The 13608-nt window shown below is 43.6% G+C and overlaps 1 protein-coding gene across 1 annotated transcript in view; it reads right to left on the bottom strand.

The window, feature by feature from the left end:
- Positions 1-13393, bottom strand: part of LOC142994289 (laminin subunit alpha-3-like) — a 41911-nt gene extending 28518 nt beyond the window's left edge. Inside the window, exons 1-9 of the mRNA XM_076145047.1 lie at positions 12829-13393; positions 12099-12251; positions 4131-4248; positions 3694-3812; positions 3438-3608; positions 2737-2834; positions 1978-2093; positions 1085-1203; positions 385-475 (exon numbers count right to left, since the gene is read on the bottom strand). Of these exons, the coding sequence (XP_076001162.1) occupies positions 385-475; positions 1085-1203; positions 1978-2093; positions 2737-2834; positions 3438-3608; positions 3694-3812; positions 4131-4248; positions 12099-12251; positions 12829-13188 (1345 nt within the window). The 5' untranslated portion in view covers positions 13189-13393. The remainder of the gene's footprint in view (positions 1-384; positions 476-1084; positions 1204-1977; positions 2094-2736; positions 2835-3437; positions 3609-3693; positions 3813-4130; positions 4249-12098; positions 12252-12828) is intronic.
- Positions 13394-13608: the final 215 nt, after the last annotated feature.

Genomic DNA, 13608 nt, shown 5'->3' with positions numbered 1-13608 from the left:
AACACTTTAATTCCACTACTTTCTAATATCCAAACACAACTGGCAGCTATTTATATGGCGAGGAACAGACAGGGACCGTTCAAGCAATATAAACAAGAGAGGAGCCTGGTTTATTTGCTTTATAACACAAGCAGTGGTGTCTCTGGTGCCGCTTGGGTCTCGTCTTAAATAAGACACTGCTGCCTGCCTTTAAATACAGGACTGTTTCGGCTTCAAACGTTAGTCATACATATGTTAAATAACAGCACAGTGAGGCATCATTCAGTTCCTCATCTATCTCTGGTGCGCTGGCAGGAGTTTGACAGACAGGAGCAGTCCCACTCACATATGTACAATATTACCATACAATGTTACATTTACACACTTAACAGAGATGAGACTCACGTATGCATCCAGTGGGCGACTCGGGAGGGATTCCATAAGGTCTGTAGAATCCCTCCATGCATTGCTCACAGTTCACTCCAGCAGTGTTGTGCTAAAGAAGCAGACAGAAGATAAGATAAGATAAGATAAGATAAGATAAAGCTTTATTATCCCGAGGGAAATTGCAAGATGACCATGGATGCCTGATATCAGAGTAGCTTCAATCATATTAGATTAGATTAAGGATTAGATTTAATATATTAAAGTATTAAATTAGAGATGAAAGTGATTATATGAGAAAATAAGATTATATTAGATTGATTGTTTAAATGAAATCATAGAATAGCAATTTGACGAATTAGATTAGTCTAAAAGTTAAATGATAAATTATATGATGATACAATATGATATCATAACATTAGATTAGATGGTAAACACGCATACATGAATAGATTGCAACACGAGCAGTTGCAGCATATTTCACTTTATTGCAAATGATGTGTTTGTATTTTTGTCCAAGTTCTTTTGTACAAGTTTCTCTAAAGAAATAAAGACAGACAGTAACAGGGGTTTTCCTGCATAGAGCAGTTCACAGAAGATGATATGGAATGAAACAGATCACAGATCACATGAACTTCTTTCCACATTTTATGCTCCCATCCCCTTCCACCCAACACACACACAGACAGGAATCAGTTCAGACTTGATATGTTCTTCATACCTGGCAGTGGAGGCACACTCCTCCTCCATCGTACCTGCCGAAGGTGTCTAAACTTGCTCTCTTTTGCTCCACCGCTGGGTCATAATAACAGTCAACGGCATGGGAGAAACACTGGCACGCTGAGGAGGAAACCCCCGAGACACACAGACACACACACATTAACTCTATATACAACTCTGTACAGCAACACATAGAACCCCCTGCTTTTTGGATTGAAACTACTTAAGATCCTTCAGGGAGTCTAGCTGTTAAGCCTAAAGACAAACTATAAAATCCATACTCAACAAGACAGCACATCTTCTTCCTGTAAACCACCCATGTGTCCCATTAATGTTTATGAATGGTTAGGGTTCGTTTCCACTGCCTGGGCACACTGATTGATTACATGTCCTCTCGGTGTCTCTACTACAAGGTTGTATTTCAGTGTCTCCAGTTATGAACTAAGAATCTTGTCAGCCGTCCAATCCAATTAGATTGCGGCTGTCCCAGGCTGTGCTGGCTGACCGAACGGCTCGCTGATGAGTTGGCATGGTTGACGATGTGATAGGCCTGACTAGCTTGATAAGCACACAAGAAGCAGTTATCCCTGCAGCTAGCCGTGCACTGCGCTGTTCATTACGCATACCATATGAGTAATACCCTCTTTACTCTTCGCCCAGACACTCTACAAGACCATATCAGGGCAACTGCAACAGGGCTTCAATCTGAAGAGGCAACAGGACACTTCAGCGCTCCAGAGGTCGTAATTCAAGAAGCCAGCAGCAGGGAAACTACAGTGTGGTTTTGTTTTATGCATCGAGTGAACCGCTCTGTTTGAATGTGTGTGTGTGTGTGTGTGTGTGTGTGTGTGTGTGTGTGTGTGTGTGTGTGTGTGTGTGTGTGTTTGTACTTACGCTGACACTCATTGGGGCTGTGGATGGTCGCGGCACGCCATGGCTTCTGGTTAAAGGCCGGGCAGCAGCGGTCACATGATTCACCACAGGTGTTGTGTTTGCACTCACACTGGCGGCTGGAGACAGGAGGTGAGACACATAGGATTTAGCTGTGCTCACTTTGTCATAAGAGATAACAAATCTTTATAACTTAATCATTACAAAGAAGCATCTCAGTCATAATGGCAGTTCACTCCCAAAGGCACAGAACTCTACTGTTTCTGGAGAATCCTTTTAAAAAGCACAATTGTTATTTTCTGTTGTAAATCCAGTTGAAAGCGGCACGTTATCACCTATCTTACCTTTTACAAACCATTACATCATCACAGCCAGTAATCAGCCTTTCTAAACATTTGCTCCGTTTTACAATGGTGATGTCAGTTCACAAAGAAAATGAAGTCATATCCCTTCCTCAGAAACAATCCACTATTGTCAAATTGCAAAAAATCTGATAGCATCTCTGTGTTTATGTGTTTCAACATTCAGTCATGTTGCTGTGCTGGTTATGTAAATTATAGCCTACTGTTCTATTCCACTCTGTTAATGTTTTAACAAAAGAAATGACTGAAATGACTGGTTGACTGATTTAAAAGACTTGGTACACAATAAACAATAATTTTCTCCAGATTTTCACACACAGCAGCATCCACATTCACAGGGCTTTTCAGTGCGGTAGCCAACAATAAAATCAAGTTAAAAATGCAAAGAAAATTCACCAACCTGTTAGGATTGTCATGGTTACGCCGACCACATGCCTGTGCGTGACCGTGACAAACGCAGCGGCCCCCAACGCTGATGTCCTTGATACTATAGTAATACTGGCAAGAAATAAGGAAAACGTCATCACACGCACTGTTTCAAAGGAATAGCTGTGTTATTAGTAACTATGCAATGTCGACGTGAGGCTTTGATGGCTGCCAAGGTGAGTCAAAGGATCAACGAGTTAAGGCCGTAACAGTGAACCAATGTCATGAGGTGAATCAGTGCATATTGCAATGAATAAGATAAGATTTGAAATGTGATAAAGTAGAATCGGCTGCCTCAGAGATGAAGCCTTGGGCCTATATCTGCTATAAATATAGGTTTTATTCATATTGTCGAACACAAAATTGTCAGGAAAGTCAAGTCAAGTTTATTTGTATAGCCCAATATCACATACAATGTCTATATGTCTCAATGTCTCCAGGTCCAAACCAGTCTTGGCTGTCTCCACCATGTGAATCACCTTCCTGACTGGACAGACAAAGCTGGCGTAAGGCCTCGACAAGGATGAATGTGCGAGCAGGAAAGAGCAGGTTGGTGTTGCGTTTGTGTCAGCAAAAAGAAACTGTCTGGCAGCTGGTGCAGAGCTGTAAATTTGATTTGCCCAAATGGGAGACAAGCTAGCACCTTGGTGTGAGGTGACACGGGAGGAGCCTTACCCTGCGTGTGACGGAGGGGTCTCTCTGGGCCTTGGAGATGAGGTGTCCCAGCAAGGTGGTGGTGCGGAGGAAGCTCAAGCGGATGTTGGTGGCTTTGGTGAAGTCTCGTAGCACCGGCGAGTAGGTAAAGTTTCTGGAGCCCGGTCGGCCGTTGACCAAAGACACCACGATCTGGACAACAAGTCAGAGATTTTTAACTATCACATTGATGCCATGGTGTGCGACTTATTACTTTCGTAGCCGTATGAGATTTCACCTCTCCGTTTTCCAGAGGGTTGATCCGCGAATACTCCGTGCTGCAGAGCTGGTCGTCGTCTTTTAATAAACGAGCATTGGGTTGCTTTCCAAACATTTCAATGCACTCACGCTTAGAATCTGACCAAAGAAAAAAGTAAGAGTCAATAAGATTTTTAGAAGGAGAAGAATGTCTGTTTTACTGTTTATGACCCATGCTGCCCAACAATGTATGTACATCAGAGGCCCCATTTTAGTCTGGAGACTAAATCAGGTATATCTTTAGAAATGACATCACATTAGGGGTCAGATACAGATTGACTATGTCAGCTCCAACTCCAGAATAATGAAATTATGCAGAACTAATGGTTATGAAGGAAAATGTAAAAGTATGAGCAGAAAGCCAATCTTTTCTTTTTATTATTATTTTTGTCATACAGTGAAATCATCATGGCTTACGTGCAAAATACTGCCAGGGGGTGAAGGTTCTCCCCTGATCCACAGATCGCTCCAGCACCCACAGATCGGGGCGAGGGGAGTTTGCAAACTTGATGAGGACGTACGCCACATGGAAGAGCTAAAACCAAGAACACAACAAACAGAGTAAACAAAGGCAAGTCACTGCTACAAACGGATTTTGGCAAAATTCCTTTCCTGTGCTCCCCCTCGTACTCCCCAGTAAGGTCTCAGCCTTGGCCCACAGCCCAGACAATAGCCTTATTTCCTTCTGGTGAAAGCCAGGGCACAGAGGCAGCACGAGTGATATTTCTCCACTATGTTGCAAGTGATCGCCCCAAGCACTAATAAGGATTTCACCATTGCACTGAATCAAGGTCAGGGTTTCCTGTTATAATCCCGATTTAATCTTCCTGCAGTTTCTGTGTGGCAATACAGTGCAGCCAAGTGCAAACAATCCAACATTTGTCAGCATGAACTCAATAGAAAACGGTGCAGGTGCAGGTTAGTGAAAAGACATCAGTTAAGCCCACATGATCCAAGTCTGTCGTCTGAACTCTATCTCCATCTTCCATCAGAATATACAGGCCATACAAGGGCAGGAAATTATGGCACTGATTGTTCCTGCCAGCACAGCTCACCAACCTCATCATGAAGCCCGAAATGCGAAGTGACTTCAGCTTGACTGAATAGAATGGAAAGGTAATCAACGATAGTCATAGTTGGAATTTATACAGCTCATACCAAAACCATGTATACCAAACTACACGACACCATTGGCAGAAACGAAAAGCCTCACCTACACTTGATCACCACACCCCTGCCAACACTGCAACACAGTTCATCGGAAATTCTGGCAAGGATCCTAAAGCAACATTTAAGTTGATTGAGAAACAGAATAGCGGGGATATTTGGTCAACATATGGTGCCGCCCTATCTGCAAGTGAATGAATGAAACACCCACTTAAAAATGTGTTATTTAAATAAAAGACGGCGTCTATAGAATGTCTGTGAAAGAGGCAGGTCCACACTCGTCCAGCATCCCTCAGCGTCTTAATGAAAAAAGCCCCAGCAGGCATTTGGAACATTCAGACTTCTGCTTTTCCTTGCGTGAACCAGGCAGCTCTGCTACCATCACTCAAAGCGCAGTATCAAAGCAAATTAGCCCCCCTTCACCCAAAACCTTGAGAAATAATGGCCTCTAGTTCAAGTAGCTCTTAGGTTGATGGATTGTGGGAGAGTTCAGAGGGCAGTTGGGGAAGCGTCTGACCTTGTTCTCTGAAAGCTGTCAACAACCCGCAATTGTAAGCAAACAACATAATCATTACCCTAAAGATCAGGAATGGGACAATTAGATTATAGTTTAAGGGCTATTTTCAAATCTTTGGGTACATAAATGAAACATCAAACAGTTTAAACACATTCTAACCTCATCTTTGAAAAGGGCGCGTCCTCAAACTAATCAGAGAACGCTTCCGTCCGCATGCAACAGGATGAACGCAAACAAGATGTGTGTCGTCATGCTGCTAAAAACAGAAGCAAAAGCTTTCGCAGACGAGCTCAACTGTCAATATTCGGCCTCTGCTGTGCAGCCGGAGGAAGCTTAGTTCACACGAGCGACGGTGACATTAAAGGGAAAGGCTGGGGGGGTTAAGAGGGGCTAAGGGGCTGGCCAGAGACGTGCCGACTGGCATGTGGACCCTTCTCGGATTCCAAACATAGCGTCACATTCTGCCCCTCTCTGTGTGCAGAAACAACACACTGTAACATATCATATTTGTTAATAAACAGTCTATGTATCGCGTCTTCATCCTTGATGGTATCTGTAAACATCACGCGGGGCAGGAAGTGTGCAGGGTTTGGTCACACTTGAAATGGCATTGAAATAGCGCATAGCCTCCTGTGTGGAACCCGGTGTTAAATATACAATATAGACTTGTCAGCACACACCAAACATACCACATCAACAAAGAACCCTGTTGCTTTTGAGCCACCGACTTCCTTAAGATCCCACAAGGCAGCTGTAGGATCAAGCGGAATTATCCAAGTGATTGCCTCTTCTTTAATGACAGCACTTCAGCATGGTCCTCGCACATTAACACAGCAATAATATATACCATTTTTTGACATTTAGTAATTGTACAAAAGAATCCTCCAGAAGCAAAGCCAGCAACAAAACGAAAAGACAGAATGAGCCTGGAAAAAAGGGCCTGTCCCAGCATGGCTGTGCTTCAGTTCAGGCCTGTCTCTCAACCTGAGTCCTGCCAGTCTAAACACACTCCTGAAATATATCCAGCACCTACGTATTGTTTGGATGGAGCATGAATTATGGTGATGGCATGCTAAGTATATGTGCGCAAAATTCCAGTGGTGTACAAAGACAAGAAACAGATTGACAGGCTTGTGGCAAAAAATACTTGGATAGAGGCTTGAGCAGCGCACATCCTCAGCCCCTCCCTGCATCTGCACCCTCTGGCTTTGAAAAGGAGTGTTATGCCAGCATGGTCAGCGTAGGAGGGTGTGGATCAGGGTTAAAAAAGTTCAGGGTTGAGCTGTGACAGGTATGGAGCGTTTGACACCTAAGCTCTCTGCCTACTGCGTCCATCACAAATTCCAGTCCTTGACCCCGGCGAATGTGCTACACATACAAGTTGTGAAGTAATCCAATCTCTTCTGTTAACCTCCCATTATCACAAACCTCCCTGATGACCCAACACCATTTTAACCACATCTTAACATTCTCCCTTCCTCTGCACACTTGTGCCTACTGACACGCCTATGCAGAAACACAATCTCATAACATCGCTTAGATTTGTTGACTTTTGACAGGACAGGTGTGTGTGTGTGTGTGTGTGTGTGTACTCAAGTGTAATGAATGTCTGATCTTAGGTGACAAGAATTCCTGCCCGTACTTCACACATGCCGAGTTTCAGCCAACAAAACCATGTAAAAAGTGATTCTCAATGTGCAACTCACTGATCATTGTGTTGCCCTAATATCTGACGCAGTATAAGTGTAGTATAAGTTGAAATACCTGTAGACATGGACAACTTCATGTGTAATATGTAATATCTCATCTTAAATCATGAAGTTACATAGCCAGAAGCTGTAAGCAAGCAGGATTTTCAACAAGTACAGTCAAGAAGAATGCAACACAAAGGAGAGGAGGCATCATCACCATCATCTTCTGTCAGAGCAGATCAGCCCTGTCAGAAGAGGGACCCTGCTGCCCAGCGGGGTGGAGCAGCCGCAGCCTGAAACAATGCAATGTACAACTGTTTGTCTGCATGCAACAGGTGGCGATGCAGTCGGTGTGTTTACAGGGTTATTTCCTTCTGTTTCCATGGGCAAATAAGCCCCTGTCAACAGAGTTAGTGATCCTGCTGCAAAAACGTGTGTGCAGCCGACTAAAACGTTCCAAGAGACGTGTAGGTGAACACATGTGCAAGTTTCTGCATGTCAGCAACCTTCTTACTCTAGGAGGTGCAGCTGTGACTCAAAAGGTGCTGGAGCACTTTTACCGCTTGTTTGCCTATACATGCAATATTAAACTGTTAAAAGTTAAAATGCGAACAATAATCAAGAGTGTTTAGATGTACTGAGGTATTGGAATATCATAATATGTGAATCTCTGGTCAGAGACATGGTTAGAGCAATGGGTAACAAACTGAGGTACAAGTACCACCTATGGTACATGAAGCGCCCAGTAGTGGTACACGAGATGATTCTAGAAATTTCCTTTTTGCCACCTGTGGGAGTCAGGACACGAGTCTCTATGATGTTTGTGTTCTTCTAAGTCAAACTACTGGTGGATATTAAAAAGAAACTATGCCATGAAAACAGAAATGAAGCAAACAAATACCAATGTATTATTACTGTCACAGTTCATATGAAGTTGTGTGTTTACGGATGTGACCTTAGATATCCGTAAGCAGGCAGCAATCTAATTCATTGAATAGACCTTCGAAAACCACTGATGAGCATGAATTAATGTCAAAGTCCTGCAAACTGAACAGATGCCATGTTATCCCTCCAACCTTTTCCACACTGAAAGGGAGAACTGAAGTCCAACAGTGACCCATGATCCACTCTACAAGCCAGACTGCCCCTGCTAAGTTGCACGAGGTGGCTGTTAGCAGAGTAGTAAATATCTGCAGGCTTGGCGCGGCGCCTGAGGCAGCCCGGCTAAAGACAGACACTTACATCACTTCTATCGTCACCACAGCAGTCGGGATGAATCCGACAGACAGTTTTATCTCCTGGGGTTAGAGTTTGACAATACCAGCTGCACTGTGCGGGCCAATGTTGTCAAGCACATGACCATAGTCAGCTGTAGGCTACATTTTGTAAATAATGTGAATAATTACCTCAGTTTGCGTTACTACTTACTTTACTTGGAATAAATTAATTACTTATACAACAAGTTTGGCACCTAAATTCCAAGTTTGGTTGGTTTTCCATAATTTCCGCAATTTTTGGGGTCCCCTGTGTGACCTTTGACTTTTTGAGAGCGAGCACAACTTTGAGTTGGATTCGTTGATATCGCAAAGGTAGTGACTCTAACAGCAACCAGCAAAGTTTGAAATCCAAATCTGATAAAACACTGTTTGAGTGATCAGATAGGAGGTGTTCATGTAGCAGTGATGCTTTGTTATGCTTTGTGATGTCCGCTCACAGAAGACAAATGCACTTCTGAAGTTGGCGGTCACACTTCTGTTCAGTAGGACGGCTGGTGTCAGGGTAAAGTGGAATTGTTTATCTTGTGTGTGTGTGTGTGTGTGTGTGTGTGTGTGTGTGTGTGTGTGTGTGCATTGTTATGTCTGTGCGTGCTAGTTAAGCGCTTTCTCACCACCACTTCTCATTTCTGACTATTTAACCAGTGAAAAGAGGAGGCCAGGTCACGTTCAGTGAGGTTTAAAAAAGAGCCAAACCTTTGTGCGTAACTGAGAGCGTAGAAAGGATGTCACACAATACAGCCTAGAAGGATTCCAACACAAAAGGGGGCGACGGCTGCAAATAAAACGTTCAAACCGACGTCGGTGGGAGGTGGACCCCCGAGAGGGCGGATTAAGTTCCTGGGGAATTTTTCTAAAATTGAGCTCTTGGGAGTATTTTCTGTTGAAGATTGCTAAACCACAAGCAGAGCCAAGACATCACACACATCACACTAACCTGAACCAGAATCATTCCCATCCCCTCCCTAATTTATAGCCCAGAGGTGTCACAGATCTCGTTATCAGGTGGAAAGCAACTGCTTGCCCCACAGTGCAAATATCCAGCTATAAATCACTGCAAACACAACCTCCAAACATTTATTGCAACAGCACAAAGGCCTCCTATCAACCAAACCTGATGGAAACACACCAACCATAGAAAAGAAGACAAAATGAAACCAGTCCTTTGCATTTCAGCGCAGCGATGCATCAGAATTTGAGAAGCAGCAGCTCGGTCTCATCAGATGAGCGATCAAGAGAGAGAGAGAGAGAGAAAGACAGAGAGAGACAGACAGAGGAAGCCCTGGTATGTTTGCCTCACATGGTCTACTCCGGTATCACTCAGGCAGATAAGCACATGTGGTCAGGGCTCCTAAAATACATTCCCCAGAACAAAAAGGAGTGACTGACAGTGTGATAGGTGGTGTAAATGTTTACTAGAACAATGGCTTGACTACTGCACCCTGTAAATACTTCGTAAAGAGCAAATGTTCTTGGAAAAGGAGACAACGTTTTGGGGGAACGGGGCAGATGTGTTATAGACTTTTAAATGTGTTGAACTTGGAAAGGAGCTGTGGTTCCTTAGTCTTGATATATGAGCACACCAAGCTCAATGTAAAGCCAAAGTATATGCTGCAAGGAAGCATATGTAAGGGAGATAAAGTGTGTGTGGAGTGTGTCAGGATACACATTTAATCAATTCAAATATTTTACAAAGTATCCTTTTACAGAAGAATTGCAGAAGGATTATAAACGAGCCATGAAATATGTAAGGATCCAAATGAAGACCGATTAGGTGCCTGACAGTGGGTGGGATAGGTCAGGGGTCAGAGGTCAAACAATAAGCCCTCACAACAACAGGCAGTAAGACACAGGTATTGGAGCTGGAGGCAATTCTGAGAGTTTCCATAACAAAGACTGAATGCTCAAGATTACATTTTCTGCCATATTCATTGTAATCTGAATCTGCTGATCTTCCTCACAGCATCGGCGGGATCGTCTCCATCCAACGAGCCTCTCTCTTTGACTTGTGAAATTTCAACATAAACGTCAGTTGTGCCATTATCTAATAGATCAAAGCTGCGTAGATAAGAGCAGAAAAGGCACCTGTGTCGGCCTTAAAAGAAGCCACAGGGTCCATTCAGCTGGATCCAACCCACATGTTTCCTTCGTCACGTTATCTTTGATTTGAACAGCTTGAAAGTTGAAATGCACAAGCTTGTATTTACAGGATAGAGGAGAACAATAAAGCATTCTGACAAGCAAGCAAAACACTCAATAAGCCTGAATGGAAAAATATTATCAATCACAAATGAATCTTAATCTTATGCAGCTGATCGTAGGGGTCATCTATAAGTAAGTCATATTTTAGCTGCATGTTTTTCTCTATGCGTGTCATTTAGAGGAATGCCTCCAAAAGTAATTGGCATTTGGCAACAGTGGCGAATGCTGAATCGGCACGTTTGATTCAACAGTGCTGCCAACTCATAAAGATCTAATTAGTACAATTACAAATATGTGAACGTGCATGCCCCCACATATCTGGATTCTTCTCACAGTATGAATTTTATTGCTCCTTGCACAAACACAAGTATGGTGGTCTGGCATGCTCAAAGATCTGAGTACTAAAAACAACACTGTGGCCTAAAGTTCAGGGTGGCAGGTGAACATTGTTTATAGTCTTACTGGTTGCATCAGATGCCATTGTGAGAAAAATCTGTGACAGGTGTTTGTGTGTGGGTGGGTGTGTGTTTGTGAGGTTTGTGTTGTAAGTGGGCAGGGTGGGATGTTGTGTTGTTGGTTGATCCAAACAGTACCATGCTCTTTATAGCACTCCATAATGCAATAATGCAGCTTTCCCCTGGCCCGAATAAACCAAGTATTACCACGAATTAAAGCGAGACATCCAGAAAGGCCACGCATGTGTCTATCCTCTCGTAAGCATGTTGCCTATATTTAGCCGAGTAGGAGCTTTGCTCAGCTCAGTCTGTCTAACAGAGAAAAGCCAACAACCATTGTTTGACAAAGTGCCCACTGGAGGCTAAAGATGCAACACTTGTGGAGTTTTGTGCTCTTTTGTTGCTCCCTTGTTGAAGATGGTCCAAAATATGACAAAAGCCTTCCTCACCAAAGAGATCTAGACCTCTATCTGCACTCTGCAAACCAGATTCTACATCCCTAATCCCAATACAGAATTCCTTTCCCTACAGTGGATAATTAAGCATGAGGTGCAATTTCATGGGCCATGAGCCAAACTGCTGCCAAACAGACAGGTCGTGATAGGCGCATATTTGTCAGTCAGAGGGGCGTGAATGTGATTCCTGGCAAGCAGCTACTGCAGTGCATTATTCACATGACCACAGCTGGCAGAGATGATGAAGCTCAAACCTGAGATATAATCACATAGAACCTTTCATATAAATGTCAATAACATACCATGAGGCAAGTCAACATCTTCCAAGTATATGACGAATCAATGAGCAGGTCAAAATTCAATACCAAACAGCAGCACAGGACATAAAATAACTCTTATTCCACGGGAAGTGTTCTGACACTTTAAACTAATGACATACAGAAACACATCCCAGCAGCAGACCAGGCGCCACAACAGAACACATTTCCCTTAAAGCCCCACTGTAATTTCCAGGTGGTATGTTTTACTTTCCCCGCATAGCAATCATCACACACACACACTTACACGTAGCGGCAGGTAAAACTGCTGTGCACAGCTGTAGTGCTTTAGTATGGTTAAGCTCACCTGCCCAAGGTCCAGGGTAACGTTCACCTGGTTGTAGACCTGTCCCTTGGAGAGAGGAGGGCTCTGCCACCACCGCTCGGTCCCATCGATGGCGTTGCTCACTGGGTGGGCTTTGCTTGGGTCACTGGAACTGCAGAAGTCACAGAACTGCCCCTAAACAGTGCCAGATTGTTGGTATCCAGAAAAACATACACATACATAATCACTGCAAGCTTAAGAGTTTCATTCAACAGGCGCAGTTGGCATGTAGCTATAAAGGACGCAAATTATTGGAACAAGTAAAGCAAATATCTTTAATTGAATGTAATGATTAAATGTAATGCAAGTTGAGGAAGAAAGCATTGTTTCAGTACAATATAGACATGGCTGCTGAGGGAGTAAGGACCCTTCAAAATGAGTCCCGAGGGTGCAAGTACACTGCTCAAAGTGCGTTTCCTTTAGAAAAGTAGGGACTCAAATACAGTACAATGGTGTTCAACTATTTCTGGCAGTTGTACAAGTTGGTCGGTGCAGGCAGAAATGTCAGTGTTCCCCCGGGGGTCTCTAATGAATCATTTAGTAGCTTTGGCACAGACACAGAAAATAACATTTAGAGGGAAACATCTTCATAAATTTAATATAATAAAAAGCACGTTTCATGTTCGTATCAGACTACATATTTAAGAATTGTATACATGATCTGATTCCTTTTACATACGAAAGAAATGTTTTACTAAACCTTTTTCCTTACCTGTATGTTTTGAATAGGAGGTCCGGTGTTCGGCCCTCCAACAAGCTTACAATATAAATCATATCTCGGACTTCCTAACTCATCCTGTCCGCACGTTGCGGTGGCGGAGATCCGTGACCCCTCGGCGAGGTTGAAATACGGGGGACTCAAATTAAACCCCGTCGAGTCGTAAAAAGTATCTTGTCCATTTGCAACCCGGAAAAGCGTGACCGAAAAGGTAACGATAAAAGCGAGAAGGTGAGCTCCTCGCATCCCTCCAGCCATGATCCACGTTCGAGGTCCCCGGTAGATGCTGAGAGGAGCAGACCGCAGCGTGCAGGTCTTGTCATCTATACATGTCCACCAACGCACTGCGCGCATTTACGCATGAGGCTCGTTCCAACCCGCCGCTAATGGAAAACAAAACTTGAAGCTCCGCGGATAATGGCGAGATCTGATTCGGTAGCATGTTTCCAAACGAATAAAAAGCAGCTTCCTGTCACCCCCCACGACCAACACCACCACCACCACCCAAACAGCGCGCCTCTCCGTCGAGGCTATCAGGTGTCAGTGTGTCGACGGTCTGAGCTCCACACACCAACAAGTAATCCGGTGAGTGGGGGCAAAGGTCTCTGTTTACACAGTTCAATCAAGCGGCTCGCCTTTTCTACGTGTGTTATAAACTGGGAATTATTGTCTGAAAGTGAATTTTAATCACAGTTAATGTAATATAAAGATTTATCGTCAACTTGATCACCCTTCACTGAGGCAATCTGATATTGTTACTGCTTCTCAAGTATA

The sequence above is a fragment of the Genypterus blacodes genome, unplaced genomic scaffold, assembly GCF_046128005.1.
Source record: "Genypterus blacodes isolate CSIRO-AG114 ecotype Tasmania unplaced genomic scaffold, CSIRO-AGI_Gbla_v1 ptg000029l_1, whole genome shotgun sequence".
Taxonomy (NCBI): Eukaryota; Metazoa; Chordata; class Actinopteri; order Ophidiiformes; family Ophidiidae; genus Genypterus; species Genypterus blacodes.
Note: the sequence above shows the minus strand (reverse complement) of the source record. Positions and strands in the feature narration are given on the sequence as shown.